Genomic DNA, 18,132 nt, shown 5'->3' with positions numbered 1-18,132 from the left:
AGAAATCTCACACTAACACTATTCTTTGCCCTATAAACTCTTATAGTAGTGGAGGAAAAATAAAAGGTAGTATAGAGATAGCAAAGTATATATTTGGTTTGGTTGATAGATGCCTTATATAAACGCTTCCATGGTTTCTCGTGGACGTCGTCTTCTACAGCAATAACTTTTTCCAGTCCCAGATATACGGCCCACGATATCTTCCCCTTCATAATAAAAATGCTTACGAGGAGGCCTTTCATGTGGCAAAACTCCAAGCCATCCTTGCAATTTGCTCCGCCATCCCTGGCTATTTGCCGCCGTCTTCTTCATCGATCGCATTGGGAGAGTCAAAATCCAAATAAGAGGATTCTTCTTCATGGCCATTGTATTATTTGCGATTGGGATCCCATATTACTCGTACTGGGATCGCCATGCCAAAGCGGGTTTCATGTTCTTGTACGCTCTCACTTTCTTCTTCTCCAATTTTGGACCCAATACCACTACTTTCACAGTCCCAGCGGAGCTATTCCCGGCTAGGTTCAGATCAACGTGCCACGGCATCTCGGGAGCTGCCGGAAAACTGGGCGCGATCGTTGGGGTGGTGGCATTTCAGTGGGCTTCTCCTGATAATTACCACCAGCCAGGAATCAGAATGACAGCGCCGCTAGTGCTCCTAGGTCTAGTATCCTTGGTGGGATGCGTCACGACGTATCTTTTTACGCGTGAAACGATGGGGAGATCACTGGAGGAGAATGAGAACGAAGACCAAGCTACTAGTGAGAGTGGTACTGGTTGGGGTTTGGTGAGGCATTTTAGCTTCACAAGATGTTCGCTGCCAAAGTTATGTGCCAATAATGAAGTTGCAGATGGCTAATCAAAATCAGGTAGATACTACTAGCATACTACTCAGTACTCGTACGTACAGAATTAAGCATGTAAATCATATATGTAACTACCCTACCCTAGTAACAGTTGAGTGTCGCCCCGCTGCAGAGTGATCCTTTTCACTCTGTCTTCCTTCACACACACGCACACACACACACACATATATATATATATATAGGGATTCAGGGTGTAGAATACGTAATAGTTTATTTGACTAATTCCACCTTGTGGATTAGTTTTATTGTATTGATTGTAATGTATATTATACTGCTTGGGAATACATTTTAACTTACAAAAAAAAAAATACATAATAGCATATTGCTGGCAGCTTAGTACATGGAGTATATGATTGTGCCATTGAAGTATTTGCACCAACAACCAGCTTTTTCTACTACATGGAGTTTATGATGATCTGTGTGGAGGCAAATAAAACTTTGATTTGATTCAAAATGTTCATTGGAGTCTGTGTGTATTCTCCTCCCCCCTCGTCTTATTGTTTAGTACACTTCATTTTTCCTTCAGCACAACAACATGACAGGGATCGATGGTGATAATAGGAAATGCTAAAAATAGTCACTAAACAATTTCCAGTTCCTTATTTTGTCACCAAACTTTTTATTCAGCCAAAATAGTCATTTAATTAATAAAAGAGTACATTTTTGTTGCTCAACTCATAAAAACTCTCATTTCTAATTTTAGCCACTTAGGTAATTAATGAAAACATATGATGCTTCTTTGGTCATAAAATATAGTATGTTCTAATTAGTTGAATGGCATTTTTTGGCTAAATAAAAAGTTTAGTGGCTAGAAGAATAGAGAATCCTAAAGGATTCAGTAACAATCTGTGACATTTGCTCTATTAATAACCGTAGAGAAGGATTAAAAAATCCAAATCACAACATCAGCAGCATTTTCTACTACAGAAGTACGTCCTCCAGCATGTTAGCTCGTTCCTGATTGGAGTTTTTAAGAAGTTTTTGTGGATTGTAATAATGTAAAGTATGTAAAATATATAAAAAGATAATTAAAAATATATAAAAAAAAAGTTTTCAGAAAAACTCGCAATCCAAACAGATCTTAATTTAATCTTAATGTTTCCTAAGGTTCAAAGAAGTCTAGTAATCCATCGCTGCGTGGCCATGTAGATCTAGGTTATATTCATTTTGAGTATAAATATATAATGAAGTCATGAATTTTGGAATTTAAAGACGATTATGGTGTGTTAACTAATAGATTGTTAAACATGTTTCTCTTTCAGCTGGATTTTCTCACGAACTGAATAGGTTTATCTCACTGTTTGCCCAAATATCTTCTAAGCCAACAACCTATCTAATATTAAGAGCAGAATTTTCTTCTCCCTGGGGCTGAGCTCTTAGAATCTGTTTGTAGAGTTCACCTATAAAATGTGATTAAAGGTCACGCTATGTCTAAGTGATAGATACAAAATTGAAAATTTTTAAAATCAAGACGGCAGATCATCATTTAATTTGTGTTTGTCATATAAAGTAGTATATCGTTTAGAATAAGATTTTCTTTTCTATAAATTAAAAAAAAAACACACACACAATACAAGATTTTGTTTAGTTTTTACATTGAAAGTTGTAAATTTTGCCTATAATAATAATGCTCTAAACCACAAAAAAAAAAAAAAAATTGTCTAGTAGATGACATGGCTCACACAGCTCTAGAAGACTGAAAGCTAATCTATAAAAGAAATACAAGAAAAGAAAAAAAAAATGAAAGTGAGAACTCGTTAAATAGGAATGGCTGGAAAAAAATGAATATTCTTCTTGACTAAGGCAGAGCGGGAGCCTTTTTAATTTGGAACATTCTTGATTAATTTCCTGAAGATAGCAGCAAGCTAGTGGAAGTCTGCTTACGCATCCCTGAGAACTTTTCTTTAAGATATGGTTAAAAGGTAAATTTTCCTAGTTAAATTATTAATCTATGTTAAAAGTTATAAATTCTTCCCAAACAATACGTAAGCACATACCAGTGCCAGTCTTGACTCCATGGGCAGAATTTTTTGCAGATACTACTCAAACTCAAACCCTCACTCCAAAAAGGAAAGGAAAATGGATAAATGCTGTCCCCCTGTTTCCAGCATTAGCTTCACAGAATACATGAAAGACCCTGTAGCAAACTCTCGTTTTTCTTTTCCCACAAATTTGTTGTTCTATACTTTAAAGCCACGCAGATGACAGAAATGTAGACTACAATAAAAATCTATGTATTTGTGACTAACGATTTCACTTGTAAGATTTAGAATATATATAATAGTTTTCTTTTATGCATCAGCATTGGTCACTCAGATATATATGAAACTTAAGTTGCATATATATGCCGTTTTATTGTGGCTTTTTCTAATGAAATATTCATGTTTGTTCATGCAATAAACTCAACAATTTTTCCCGTCCAAAAAAACAAAAAAAGAAGAGAAAAACTCAATAAATTTTCTCACCGCCTTGTTTGTATCGCATTATTGACATTTGGTTTTTGTTTATCATCAATCACATTTCTCGGTCAAGGTTTTCAATTCGAAATAAAATCTCAATCGAATTAGACCAACATACATGAGGCATGGGCATTTAAAAAAACATTTAAAAAAAAAAACACACACACACACACACACAATGTGTATTACCAGTAAAAGCAGTACTGCATGCAACAACTTGCTACAATATTCTCCTTGATTTATTCATATTACAACAATACTTTGGTAGTCACCATATCACTGATTCGTGATTAATACACACGAACGCAGATGCATAGCCAAGAGAAGAGATGGATCCATGCATTTCATTCGTATTTTAGGTTACACTGCAAGGAGAAGTCGAAGTTGCATGCACGGATGGACGATCGTCATAAACTACTAAAAGAAACCAAATGCGAACGCCACAACATTGATGACGACTCCTCCAACACCGTTCACAAGTCCTCCAACAGTACCTGTGAGACCACTCAGGGCATTAGCGAGCAACACACCAACAGGCGTAAGAACCCCCCTGAGCACTCCCCTGACCGGTAAAACTGCGCAACTCCGAACGGGAAGTTGGACAGACACCTGGCAGACGGAAATTATTGAATTGATGCTGAGGTTTAGGTTAAGGTTAACACCGGGTCGAGTAACTAGGGTGGCATTGAAGAATCCATTAATATCAGTTCGAACAGGAACCCTAGTGATGTTGGGACAGGTTATAATCACGGTTGCATTAACCAAGGGTGGTGAATTACCGATTGGTGAAGGGTTCCCTGTAGGAGTACAGTATAACCTGCCATTTACCAACAAGGCAGCGGGAGTTAGTGAAATGGCACCTTTTCCCACATGTGGAGTAGCAGCCATGATAGTGAGGAGGAGAGCAAGGCTCAGAAAAATACCATGACTACCATTAAAAGCCATGGCTAGAATAGTGTTGATCGGGATTTTGGGCTAATTTATGTTTGTAAAAGGAGGAGGAGGCTTGTGGTGGAAATGTTTGGGAGAAAGCCAGTCTATTTATAGTGAAACTTTCCAGGTGTAACGTGTAAGCGTGGAAATGTCAATGTACACTTTATTTGTTAATCGCAGTCTTTTTGACCTTTATGACAGTGCATTATTTAGACAAGAATGCCCTTGTTCTTCATCGAATTTATAATATCTACTTTTTATGATTTCGTAATTAAAAACGAATGGTTGGGACATTTTTATCTTTTCCCACTATTAGAAAAATCAAGAAGAGTGGGAGTGCCATTTATATTTCCATGCACGAGAGTTATGAATCTAGTAGTGCTTCCAGTAGCTATATATAGTAGCTTGGTCTATGAATAGTAAGGAGAATAAATGGTTTGTTTGGATAGTGTATTATTTGAAATATTATTTGGAATAATTACTGTAGCACTTTTTATGATGTGATGTATGTGAGATAAAAAGTAGTTGGGAATATAAAAAGATAGGTTAGAAAATGTGTTTGTAATGCAAGCGAAATATTATTTGAGATAATTTTGGTATCCTCTAGGCTCTAGCTATATACAAAGTACAACCTTGTGGCCCTGCTACCCTATGCTGCAGGGTTAGTCTTTAGCAAATGGGATAGCCTATGGAAAATAATAATAATAATAAGGATAAGTTTATTTTATAATAATAATAATAATAAGGATAAGTTTATTTTATTAATTAACTTGGACACACTGCCATGAGAGGCACGAGAATTGGGGCCCATTTGGAGTTACGATACTTTTGATAAAAAAGTAATTTTGGCTGCTAAAAATATTTTCAAAGCATTTGGTAAACATCATCATATAAATTTAGGAGTGTAGCTTTTAATATTAAAAGTACTTTTAGTAAAAGTTTCGAATTTGGTACTTTTAAAATAGTTTTGTGTTTCAAAAAATAAAATATTAAATTTAATCATTTTATATATTATTATTAACTAAATAATGAGAAAAATACTATTAAAAAATTTTAAATTATACATTATTCAATGCAATAAGTACTTATTGAACTATGTGTTCAAATAACATTCTCAAATGTATTTAGATACTTAATAAGTCCTTTTATTAAAAACTCTATTAGATGAAATACTTTTGATTAGTCACCATAATAATTCCTAACAACCCTCAGTGTCCTTGGAGTATTTTGAACCTTCTTTGTAGTTTTATTTGGGGTGATAGTGTGTAAGATTCCATATTTGTGTAGATAAATTTTATGTTTCGTTTAATATAAGGAAATTAAAATTGTCTAAACATATATACAATGATAAGATACTAATTCAAAATAGAAATATGAAAAAAATAATAAACTTTTGGAACACAAAGCTAAATTGGTTGGTTCATCATCTTAGAGCTAATTTGTTTGGATCTAGGAGCTCTGGTCTATCAGATATGAAAGGGATGGAATAGTAGGATTTTCAAATAGCCAGCTGCTCCTGCGGATCTAGTTGTCCTAATGGTCCTGCAGGAAATTCGAGGGTATATTGTTACTTGATGCAGGAATGAAGAAACATTTTAACCCCTAGAGGGCGTAGACAACCCCCACATAAAAGAAATTTTAAAACCGCACGCATACAATTCAATTGGCCATAGATACATCTTGATTAATTTAGTTTGGCAGATTTCACATATTTGTCAACACTTTTGGCAGGCTAGGGTCTAAAGTTTCTTGGAGTTTCTGTTCTGTCTGTCCACTAGCTTTGCATCCAGTCCAGTTGGTTGATTAGGAGTAATGGCTATTAGCTAGTTAGCTGCAGTTTTGGGGCACACTTTTTTTTTTTTTTTTTTGATTTGGGATGATAATTTGTTTTTCTTTATTATTTTTTGTAGCAGAAGATTCAAATAGAACTTCCACAAGGTCGAGCTTATGGTATTAGAATCTACTCTTTTACATGTAAGACTTAAAACAGCACACTTGTTTTCTTTTTTTGTTAATTTTTCCCCCTTTTATGCACTTCATCCCTGGTTGCTTATTGCAAATGATGATGCCATGCTTTTTTCTTACCATTTGATATTTGAAATCTTGGGTCATTTCTACAATAACTTAGCACTTTTACTTTCCTTTTACCACCTTTATCCCATTGTTATTTTTTGGATATGTAGAATTTTAGAATCACACATTTTTTTTGGTTCGTTTTTTTGGGTTCCTTGAGACCTCTGACTTAGCTAACATGAGAATCGCTTGATTGTGCAGAATTTTAATGCTTAATCAATTAGAAGTAAGTAGACAGAGCAAGCATTACCTACACATTTATGGAAGGAATTAGGGAGGGAAGTTTTAGTAAATTAAGTTTGAAAAATCTTTTTAATTTAAATGTTCTTTTCAATTTTAAAATTTTGTCCCTGCAAAAATTAGAAAACATACTTAAGTTTAGATATGTTAAAATTCACCCACCAAATTTTCTAACTCCAGCTATGTGCAGAAGTTCTCCAGAATTGGTCTAAGCAAATCAATTCCAGCAGAGGGCTTAAAATTGTACGAGTCTCATACGCGATTCACTATTACCTTTAGATTAATATTTCCTATGCTGTAAGTATATAAATAATTTTGCAAAAAAAAAAAAAAGAAAAAAGAAAAGAGTCTTGATTCATCACATTTAATCTGTATGCTTTTAAATCGAACTTCTTATAATTTGCATGTTTCCACCTTCAAATCGACTGGCTCTCCATACTGAGTCCAAGTGATGCAATTTCAGCCAACACGTTTGCGAATAAGGGGTGTTCAATTATTCCACAACCATTCTTTGAAGGTTAATTCTAGAATGAAGCCTTGGACTTATTCACGCTCTGAACCTTGTTAACATGTCATATTCCAAATTAATAATTTAAGCTCAGGTAGTACGTAAGAAGTTCTTGGTACTTTCGTAGAAGTTGTAGCAGACGGCCAAGGTCACTTCCAGTGATTTTCTCGCTATTGCTAATAATTAAGTTTTGTCCAGTTTTGTCTTATGCATGGTCATCACTATCAATCATCCACAAAATTATCACTATATACAATTTTGGCTGTTATAATAGTAGTCAGTAGTAACAGCTAAGAAGCAGTGGATAGGTGATAACGGCAAGTGTGATAGATGATATGCCGGTAAGTGATACTCAAAATTCTCTCTCTTGTAGGGGACCTTCTCTCTCTAAAAAGAGCGCTTTTCTTTCCATTGTGGAAGATCTGAAAAGTTACTGAGTAGCAATAAAGAATTAAAAGACTCAACCTTTTTCACTTTTAGACAAATCTCTCATCACTTCCACTTGATGTAGAAGGTTCTGTGTCGGATTCCTATTTTAGCAAGTAGGAGGGAAGTGTCACTATTCTGAGGAGCAGTTTGTACTTGACTCCCATAATACTACATCATGGGGTTCCATTAAAGCTGCTGCAAATGGAGGTCCCAGATCTAAGGGAGAAGACAACGCATCAATGGTGTGGGTTTTCACTGGCAGGTCAGCTCACGGACATTGTCTCTTCTTACCTTGTTTGGTAATGTAGGTGCATTAGAGGTAGGTTCATCTTGTTTTGATCTGTCGTTGTCTTTCCTGTGTCTTACCTTGAGAATAACAGACTTGTTTAATCTCCCAGTTTGGGGTTATCGGGTTTCGTTCAGTTTCGTGTGTGTGTGAGATTTTTACCATCTCTACCTCCTTTCAAGCCCAATGGCTGAGGAGATAGCGGATATTCTGAAAGGTTTCACCCTCTCCAGTAAAGAAATGCAGGTTACTGAGGTTGGAACAGAGGAGTTAACACTAGGTATAAAGGAATGTCAAGGCAGCTTGCTCGGGAAGATTGTGGGAGAGAAGATAGCCAACTATACAGGAGTCAAGAACTTTGTTACTGCTGCATGGGGTTACCCCAAAGATATGATTGTTGCGGAGTTAGGACCGAACCTGTTTCAATTCTTTTTGCCTAAGGAGGGTGACAGGGATAGAATAGTTAAGGGAGGTCCTTGGATTTTGGATAACCAATTATTAGTGATGAAGAAATGGTATGAGGGGATAGAAGATGATGTTAAAGCCTTTAATACTGCATCTTTATGGGTGCAAGTCTGGAATCTTCCTGTCCATTGCATTTCTAAGGAAGTTGGTAAGAAGATAGGCTCTGTTTTTCATCTGGTTAGGGATGTCATTATACCCCAAACAGGAGGAAAAGAGGGTAGGCACCTCAAGTTAGCTGTTCAGGTCGACATAGATCAACCCCTGTTAAGAGGCACCTCTATTAAGGTGGCTGGTGTGACTAAATGGGTTCAATTTAAGTATGAGAGATGCCCGGATTTTTGCTATAGGTGTGGAAGAATAGGACATAGTGAGAGATCTTGCGGGATGGCAGGAGGGGTGATTGAAGGGAAAAAGGATAACGAATATGGGAGCTGGATGAGGGCGGGAAATGGGAACGCGAAAATGGGGCCACAGAAAAACCAAACAGGGGTTTTTGTTAATACTCCAAGTCAGCACTGGAGATACCAGCAGGGAGAATGGGTAGAGATTGAGAGGGGGGAGAGCCTTCCCAATATACAGGGGGTGGAGAGCAATAAAGGACTGGCAGAGGAGAGTAACAGGAATAGGGGACAGGAGTTGGTAGTAGGTCAGAGAGAGGCGTCGACAGTTACTCCCGCTCATACCTTACCATTCCCTAGCCAGATAGGAGGAGTGAGGGTAGAGGTCCCTATATCCACTTCAGAAGGGGGGTTAACAAAGAATGAAGAAGAGCTGGCGGGGAAGGAAAAGGTTGGGCAACCGCTTATGGAAGTGGATAGAGAACGAGATACTATTTTGAGGGAGCAGCAGATGCATTTCGAGGTGCAGGCTGACACTGAGGAGGCAAAAAATGAGCCTATGGTCATGCAAGTAGATAATGTGAGCATCACTAAGCAGCAAGAGGTTGTTAGGAAGCATATTAGAAGGGCTCAGAGACCTCTGAGAGCTCCTAGTAAACGTAAACAGGCTTTAAAAGGGATCAGTATTAATCTGGGGAATCTGAAAAACCTTGGGAAGAGAAAAATTAATGAATTGGAAGTGGATTTGGATATTGCTAAGGGTGAAGACCTGCAAAAGAAAAAGAGTAAGCTTGACATAGTTGGAGGTTCAAGAGAATTAGGGGCAGAGGGTGAAGGGTCCTTCCCTATAAGGACCCCAGGGGGTAAATGAGGGTCCAGGTGTGGAATTGCCAAGGAGTGGGGAGCCCCTTGACAATTCCCCAGTTGAGAGAGGTTAATAACCTCTTCTCTCCAAGTTTAGTGTTTTTAAGTGAGACCAAAAATAGGACTAGATATTTAGAAAAAGTGAAAAACATTTTAAGATTTGAAGAGATGGTGGTGGTTGAGGCTATGCATAAGGCAGGAGGTATGGCTCTTTTCTGGAAAGATGAGGTGAAAATTCTTGAGGTCCTTATGACTTCCTTTACCATTGAAGCTCACGTGGAGGATATGGAAGCTAATACTGATTGGTGGTTTATAGGAATTTACGCGAGCTGTGATCATCAGATTAGAAAAGAACAATGGAAAGTCTTAGCTAATCGGAAAAGATTGTGGGGAGATAGATGGATGATAGCCGGGGATTTTAATGATTTAGTCTCCAATGAAGAAAAGTGGGGAGGGATTCGTAGAGAGGAGAAATCCTTTCATGACTTCAGAGATTTTATTAATGGAAATTATTTGCTGGATATTGGATTTATTGGTCATCCGTGGACTTGGTGCAACAATTGGGAGGAAGAGGGAGAAGTCAAACAAAGGTTGGATAGAGGTCTTTGCACCTACCCCTGGTTTCAGGTGTTTGATAAGGTCAATTGCAGGCATATTGATCCTTATGCCTCGGATCATAGCATCCTGATGTTCGACACAATGATGAGCTCGAGCAGAAGGAAACACAGGTTCTTTTTTGATAAAAGATGGTTAAAACGAGAGGACATTGGGGAGGTAATCAGGATTGCTTGGGAACAGCAGGTGGAGGGATCAAGGATGTATCAAGTGGCTACAAAGATTAAGAACTGCCGTGTAGCTCTCCTAAAATGGAAGAACAACTTCCAAGCTAACTCTAGGGACAAGATTGAGCTCATTAAAAAGCAGCTTTGCGACTTGAAAGAAGTTAGAGGGAACTCTAGAAATATTAGTATGGCTGCCCTTAAGAAAGAGTTAAGTAAGGCTTACAAGGAAGAAGAGAAGCACTGGCAACAGAAATCAAGGATACAATGGCTCAAGGAAGGAGACAAAAATACAAAGTTCTTTCATGCATCTGTACAGGGAAGGAGAAGGAGAAACAGCTTGCATAAACTCCAGAAAGAGGATGGGACGTGGACAGAGAGTGAGGAGGAGTTGAGTACTGAAATAGCAGGTTACTATAGGAGTTTGCTGGACAGTAATGAGGGAGGGGACTTAAATGAGGTTTTGCATGGTATTCCCCATACCATCACTGATGAATTGAATAGAAACCTGTTAAAACCAGTGTTGGAAGAAGAAATAAAATCTGTAATTTTCTCTATGAATCCAGAAAAAGCACCTGGGATTGATGGTATGTCACCACTTTTTTTCCAAAAATTCTGGACAACCATCAAACAACAAGTGATAAAGGCTATTCAGACGTTTTTTCATACTGGCCACCTCCTAAAGAGTGTTAATCATACTATCATCACTCTAATTCCCAAAGTGCAGATTCCTACATCTCTAAAGCAATTCAGACCCATAAGTCTTTGCACTACCTTATATAAGGTGATAGCTAAAATCTTAGCAAACAGGCTCAAAAGTGTCTTGCATTGTTGCATTTGTAAAAATCAATCTGCCTTCATTCCTGGTAGGCAGATTCTTGATAATATTATGGTCTCTCATGAGTACATGCATTATTTAAAAAACAAGAAACAAGGTAAGGATGGGTTTATGGCAGTGAAGCTTGACATGTCCAAGGCGTACGATCGAGTTGAATGGAGTTTCCTGGAGGCAATAATGGAAAAAATGGGCTTCGACTGTAAATGGAGGAACTGGGTTATGGAGTGTGTGAAGTCTGTGTCGTACTCGTTTAATATAAACGGGGAGGTTAAAGAGTTTGTAATTCCAAAAAGAGGAATTAGACAAGGGGACCCTCTATCCCCTTACCTATTCCTTCTGTGCTCTGAGGGACTATCCAACCTTATCAGGAAGGCGGCAGATTCTAAGAAGCTCGCAGGGATGAAAATTAGTAGACAGGGACCTAGTATAACACACCTTCTCTTTGCGGATGACTCTGTGATCTTTTGCAAAGCTAATCTGGAGCAGGCAAATGAGTTAAGGAGGGTGTTGAAAGTGTATGGCAGGGGGTCAGGTCAGGAGATAAATTTGGAAAAGTCTTCTATACTCTTCAGTAAGAATGTCAGGCCACAATTGATGGACGAGATCTGTCAAACCATGGGGAATATGCAAAGAGTTAGTCAGGGCAAGTATCTTGGACTACCAATGGTAGTTTCAGGATCAAAACAACAGCTTTTTGGATTTATTAAGACTTCCATACACCAGCGAATGCTAAAGTGGAAAAACAGGTTATTAAGTGCAGCTGGTAAGGAAACAATGCTTAAATCTGTGGCTTTAGCTATGCCAACGTACACCATGTCCTGTTTCCAGCTGCCATCCAAATTGTGTAAGGAAATTAGTTCCTTAATGGCAAATTACTGGTGGGGGGAGGCAAATGGTAAGAATAAAATACATTGGTGTGCATGGAAAAAGCTTACTCGAAACAAGCACATGGGAGGTTTAGGCTTCAAAGATCTGATGGCTTACAATACAGCTCTCCTTGGCAAGCAGGTGTGGAGAATGCTAACACAACCTAATTTGCTGGTTAGTCAAGTCATGAAGGCAAAATATTTTCCACGATCATCTATATTCAAGTGCAAAGTTCCCAACAATGCTTCTTGGATTTGGAGGAGTCTTATGGGGGCTCGGGAGTTGGTGGAACAAGGAACCAGACGCAAGATAGGAAATGGGAGGAAAACTAATATCTGGGAAGATAGGTGGATTCCGGATACACTTGATGGAAGAGTGACAACCCCGAGAAATTCTGATAATGCACTTCAGCAAGTACATGAGCTAATTTGCCAGAAAAACTGGAACAGAAATCTTGTCTTCAAACACTTTAATAAAAAAGATGCAGAAACTATCTTGACAATCCCTGTTAGTTTAGCAGGAAAGGAGGATGCAAACTTTTGGATAAGAGGGGCTGGTGGCCATTATTCAGTCAGCTCAGGGTACAAGCTACTGGTTATGAACAAAGATATCTGGCAGCAAAGGAATCAGCTGGAGGGTTCTACAAGTCTGGAAAATCAATCCCAAAGGTTATGGAAACTGAAGGTGAAGCAGAAACAGAAGGTTTTCTTATGGAAATGCCTCAGCAATGCATTGCCTGTGCGAGACATCATATTTCGTAGAATTAAAGTAGGTGATCCCATCTGCAACAGGTGTGGAGAAGACAGGGAAACTATTGAACATACCCTTTTGAATTGCAGCAAAGTTAAACAGACATGGAAGCTGGCCCCCATTCAATGGGAAGGTATGATGGAACACCAAGGCTGTTTCAGAAGATGGTGGATCGAAATTTTAGATGCAAGAACCAGAGCTGAAGGATGGCAACATATTGCTCTATCAGTCCATATTCTCTGGCAGATATGGAAAGATAGAAATGAGGAGGAGTTCAATGGTAAGGAAAGTCATCCATGGAAGACAATCCAGAAGGCGCACCAGGAATGGTTAGAACTTGGGGAAATAGATAGGAATGGAACTAGTATGAGCATAGATGAAACAGAAGCTCTACATCAACAGAATCAGCAGCGAAATCCTGAACATGGGTGCTTGATATTGAGGATAGGAATAACTAGAGATATGACAAAGTCTTGCTTCGGTATTGGGATTACTTTGCAGGAAGGAAATCAAGGTGCAAAAAGAGGGTGGACACTACGAGAAAGCAGTTCAGGTTCAGGACTGCTAGACGAAGCAACTGCACTGAAGCTAGCAATGTGTAAAGCTGCGACTTTGCAATTCAGGGATGTGCAATTTCAAGTGCCAAACCGACAGCTCCTCAATCAGGTTCGAACAGCAGGTGTAAGCGATATCAGATTGGCTACTGTTGTGGACGATATTTTACAACTCAGAGATTTGTTTCATAAGTGCTCCTTTTGCCTAGTTCATAATGATAACAATCAACTAAGCACTAAGCTTAGTAAATATGCCTTGGGCATTATTCTAGATGAGGAACATTGGTTTCCTTAGTGGCAAGTAAAGCCGCTTGTAAAGTTCATTCGAGCCTTTGCTCGTACTTGTAAATCTTTTGTCAAGTAATACAACCAATTATCGTTTCGAGAAAAAAAAAAAAAGATAGATGATATGCCGATAAGAATTTGGGTTAAGTACAAGTTAAGCGCCTTGTGAACGTCGAATCTCAATAGCAGTAATGTGAAAATGTGAAAATAAAACATCAACAAGAGTTTCTTGGTATACCCTGGATTTAGAACTCGTCAACCTGAGATTGTAGAAAGTATAGAAAATCGGTATTGAAAGTTCAGTATACAGTAGTGTCCTTAGAAGCGGGAGTTTGATTGCCTGCTCTCGTTATCTAGCGGAAAATCTGTAAAACTTGCTTCTTCTTTCTGCCTTTTTTGATTCATAAGAATATTGAACACATTTAAAGAACTTTAACCAGATTTACAACGCTAGTCTCGAATGCATCTTGTGTTGATCAGCGTCAGAAATGTTGATTAATACTAGGCATCGTCAGATATTTCACCCTGCCAAATCAAGATTTCGAGGAATTTTGGTCCCTCTCTTGATAACCTCCAGCACAATTTGCCTTCGACTTGCTGATTCATTTTCTGAAGCCAAAAAGTTCCAATTATCCGGCAGCAATTCGCTTGACAATGTGGTGCAGAGTCAAGAGCCTAGGAAGTACACCATAATATTTGATGCAGGCAAACGTTGGACCAGAGTCCATGTCTTCTGCTTTGATCGATGCATGAATCTCCTTCCTATAGGCAACAACTTCGAGAATTTTATACAGGTAATCCATTTCATATTCATCCAATCATACTGTCAACATCGAGGCAAACCTGTCAGGGAGAACCCCTTCCTTTTATTTGGCCTTCGAATCGTTTCTCAAGTTTCAATTTTGCAGAATTTGACTATTTTTACTCTTCTTTGTTTTTGGGACTGCAGATAATGCCAGGTCTGAAAGCATCTGAGAACACTACAAGAAATTTGGTCATCAGTGACAACTGATTATTATCACAGAAAATGTAAAAGTCGTCACTAACGTGTTTTACTGACAACATTTTAGTTGTCACAAAGTCGTCAGTGAATCTCTGTCGGTAAAGGTACACAGTCATAACATTAAATGTCGTCAGTAAATGTTATTCATTAGTGACAATATTTTTTGTCAATAATAAATACATAAATAGTGACGACATTTCACCTTATCAATGATGCTCGTAGTAGTGTCGTCAGTAAAATCCTTTTCATAGTTGCCGTTGGTATTGATTGGTTACTCACAACTCTTTAGAGTCGTCACTAAAAATGGCTCTTTACTGACAACATTTATCATCACTATATACCTTTTTGTTATACATCCTATTTAGTGACAACTTTTTGTTGTTAGTGGAGAAATCTGATTAGTAACAATATATTGTCACTATGAAACCTGATACAAACGATTGTCCTAAAAGCAACCAATCCAACAATACATCAAATTAGAACCATATAAGGCCTGCTAATTAATATCTAAAAGCATCCATTATACTAAAAAGGAATCCAACAATTCATCAAATCAAAAGAACCATAAAAGGCCTGCTAATTAATAGCTAAAAGCATCCATTATGCTACAAAGGACCAAAATATAATGTTTAAGTTCAATGTCATCCTACAAATACTACAATAGAAGTGGTACTGTGTAACCCAAATTGTTCATGAAAGTCAATCAAGTTTACAAAAAGCATCCGAGCCTCAAAAGTCATAAAAACTTCCAAAACACTTCACGAGCCAAAAAAGAAGCTTTATCTTCATCCTTCTTGAGTCCACTTAGTAGCTGTGAATTTTGCACAAAATCTGACATAGTAGCATTTGTCTGCATAAAGTAGTATAACAATAGTAAGTAACAAGCATTTTGAAAAGGAAAAAAATCTTAGATTTACTTATCACAAACTCAAATAATGAGTAGGAAATTATTAAGGAAAAGAATAAAGAAGGTGAAGAATTGTCATAACAAGAACAATATCCCAAATGAACTCAAAAGTTAGCTATTAAAGTATTAGTAATGTCAATAACTTATTTATATTCTATATGTTCTACTGAAGACAAAGGATTGTTACTTATAAAAATTAGCCATGGATAACATAAAACAATGATTCGCTGCAAATTGCTGTGCTACAATAACTTGATTAAGTTCATTCTTCAACCCGTAAAAGGTTATTTTAAATTAGCTTACTACCCAAAATTAAACCATCTATATAAATGCCCTCATTAAGTCAATTGGGCAGAAAATTATGTCCATGATTCATACTGCACTTGATTTGTACTATTACAAATCTACCTTATTAAAAGTATGATCAGAAAAAGGTTTTGCCATGCATTACGAGCATCAATTGGCAACTCTGGAGTACAAATCTACCTTATTAAGTTTTATTGCCATGCATTACGAGCATCAACTTTAGTCAAGTTGTCAATAAAACTTATCAGTGATGACTTTAATGTGTCGTCGAAAAATTTCTTGATATAGGATTTTCTCTACAGTTCTTGAGTCAATTAGCAACTCTGGCTGCTGATCTTCCAAAAATCTAAAATAAGCAACATATCTGCAGTGAAGTACTTCAATTATTAGTAGGTGAAAATAAAAACTTGAGACAAGAAAGAGAACTTAGAAAATAAGCTGAATCATTTCTTTTATGTATCGTCTAGACAGTGACTGAACAAGAGCAAAGTAAGAGATAAAGCACTTGAAACTTTAGAACTCAAGAAAGCTTCAGATTGGCTTCAAAAACTCACTAATTTCAAAGACTGGACACACATGCTTGGAGTACAAGTACTACTAAAATGAAAATGTATTATCAAGTAATAACAATCAAATGTAAAGACAAAAAATTTATGTATGAATGATTACAATCATATCCAAGTACCGGTATAGTAATCATAATGAAATGAGTAACATAGCAAGTATAGCAGATAAGTTCCATAACATTATAAAGCTCAGAAACAAGTGCAATAGAAATGAAAAGAGCATGATAATCAACTGCTTTGAACCTCTAATTTAGCTTTGATTGAAAAACGTATTCAGCACACCATGCTAAAACACTTGAGTAAAACAAAAGCAAGAATTTTATCATCCTTATGAAATTAAAGCTGTCAAACCATACAACTAAATTAAATTAATGCACAAAATCAACCATGGAACTGCAACCCATTAAAAAAATGCTACTGCATATAAATACTTACAGTGTCATAATCCATTCAGATAATACAAACTTTCACCACAATATATCCACATATTATAACTATAGACAATTCGCCTACACAGTAATCAGCCATGACATCTAATTAGAAGAATACAGACCAGTCAATTTATGGTATTCTTTTATGCAAAATTTGTTTTCACCCATGTGACAACCACTTTGAAATTTCATAAGAATAAAATCTGGAAAGTCATATGAATACATTGCCCGTGTAACTAAAACTCGTGCAACCAAAGCCCACAAATCAAACAGAGTTCATAGATCATATTACAAACTTTTGAGATGATGTCCGTGTTTATTCCCTACTTATCACTAAGTTCAACTTATATCCTAGCATGAAAGCTTAGTACACACTTTTATAGCAAGACAATTACATAATTCAGGTTTAAACACAAAGACTAGTCCAACTAGTTATGTTAAGAAAAGTATCCAAATCTGAGTTTTTTTTTAAATCTCCCTTTTGACATTCAACTGGCTACTGTAATCAGTGCAACAAAAAGCTGACTGAAACTCGTCAATCACTAGTCCAGAGCACATAGGCATCAAAACTTCTCAGAAGCAGAGCAAACTACACAAGCTCGACAGCTTCACTACTTTATCTTCTATGGCAAACTCTCCTTTCATTTAACGTCAACAGTGGAAAATGCGGGCCAGATGCAAATCTCTAAAAGATTCTAGATAACATAGGAAGACATACAACTGTGAGTCTGTGATGCAATAGTAAAGAAAAAGTAAACAAAGAGCCACTGAATATTAGAAGTGAAAGAAGAAAACTTCAGAATGAACAAGCCAATTGTCAGGACTAAGCGTTCGATAAACATAACTTGAAGTAATTCTCCATGCATCAAATTATTTCCACAAAGAAAAAAGAAGCATACACATTATTTCCACAAAGAAAAAAGAAGCATTAAGTTTTCATTTCCTGAATCAACCTTACAAAAAATGCCTTCCAATCCAAATCTGAGTATTTAGTGTTATTGTATGAGACAACTTGATGTACACATAACACCTGGAATATACAATCTATACCCAGATTAGAAAAGGGAACTTTTCCCACAAGTCATTACTTCACCAGAAACACCAAGGAACCATATATGAACGCAGGAAAGAACTCTATTTTACTAACACAAACAATTAAAGAACATTACTTTAGTATTTACCAATAATTAAGAATGCTATGATATGTAGTTACATAAAAACAGATTGAGCTAAGATGCTAGAAGTAGAACAGATTCATTGTACCAAACAAAGAAGAAAAGTAAATCCAAACTACAATCAAAAATGAAAAGAAAAAATTCCCTTCAATTAACCAAAAATAGTCCCATAGTTATCACTTCGGGCAAAGCACAAAAGAGACGGGAAGAAGA

The 18,132-nt window shown here is 37.0% G+C and overlaps 1 protein-coding gene across 1 annotated transcript; it reads left to right on the top strand.

The window, feature by feature from the left end:
- The first annotated feature begins 358 nt into the window (after nt 1–358).
- Nucleotides 359–856, top strand: LOC140014236 (probable inorganic phosphate transporter 1-9). The gene has a single exon (XM_072064669.1). It carries the CDS (start codon nt 359–361, stop codon nt 854–856), a length of 498 nt encoding a protein of 165 aa, XP_071920770.1.
- Nucleotides 857–18,132: the final 17,276 nt, after the last annotated feature.

Source organism: Coffea arabica, chromosome 9c (assembly GCF_036785885.1).
Source record: "Coffea arabica cultivar ET-39 chromosome 9c, Coffea Arabica ET-39 HiFi, whole genome shotgun sequence".
Lineage (NCBI taxonomy): Eukaryota > Viridiplantae > Streptophyta > Magnoliopsida > Gentianales > Rubiaceae > Coffea > Coffea arabica.
Note: the sequence above shows the minus strand (reverse complement) of the source record. Positions and strands in the feature narration are given on the sequence as shown.

Bases quoted from the DNA above. Each gene is read 5' to 3' on its own strand.
- LOC140014236 (XM_072064669.1), top strand. From the start codon at position 359: ATGGCCATTGTATTATTTGCGATTGGGATCCCATATTACTCGTACTGG.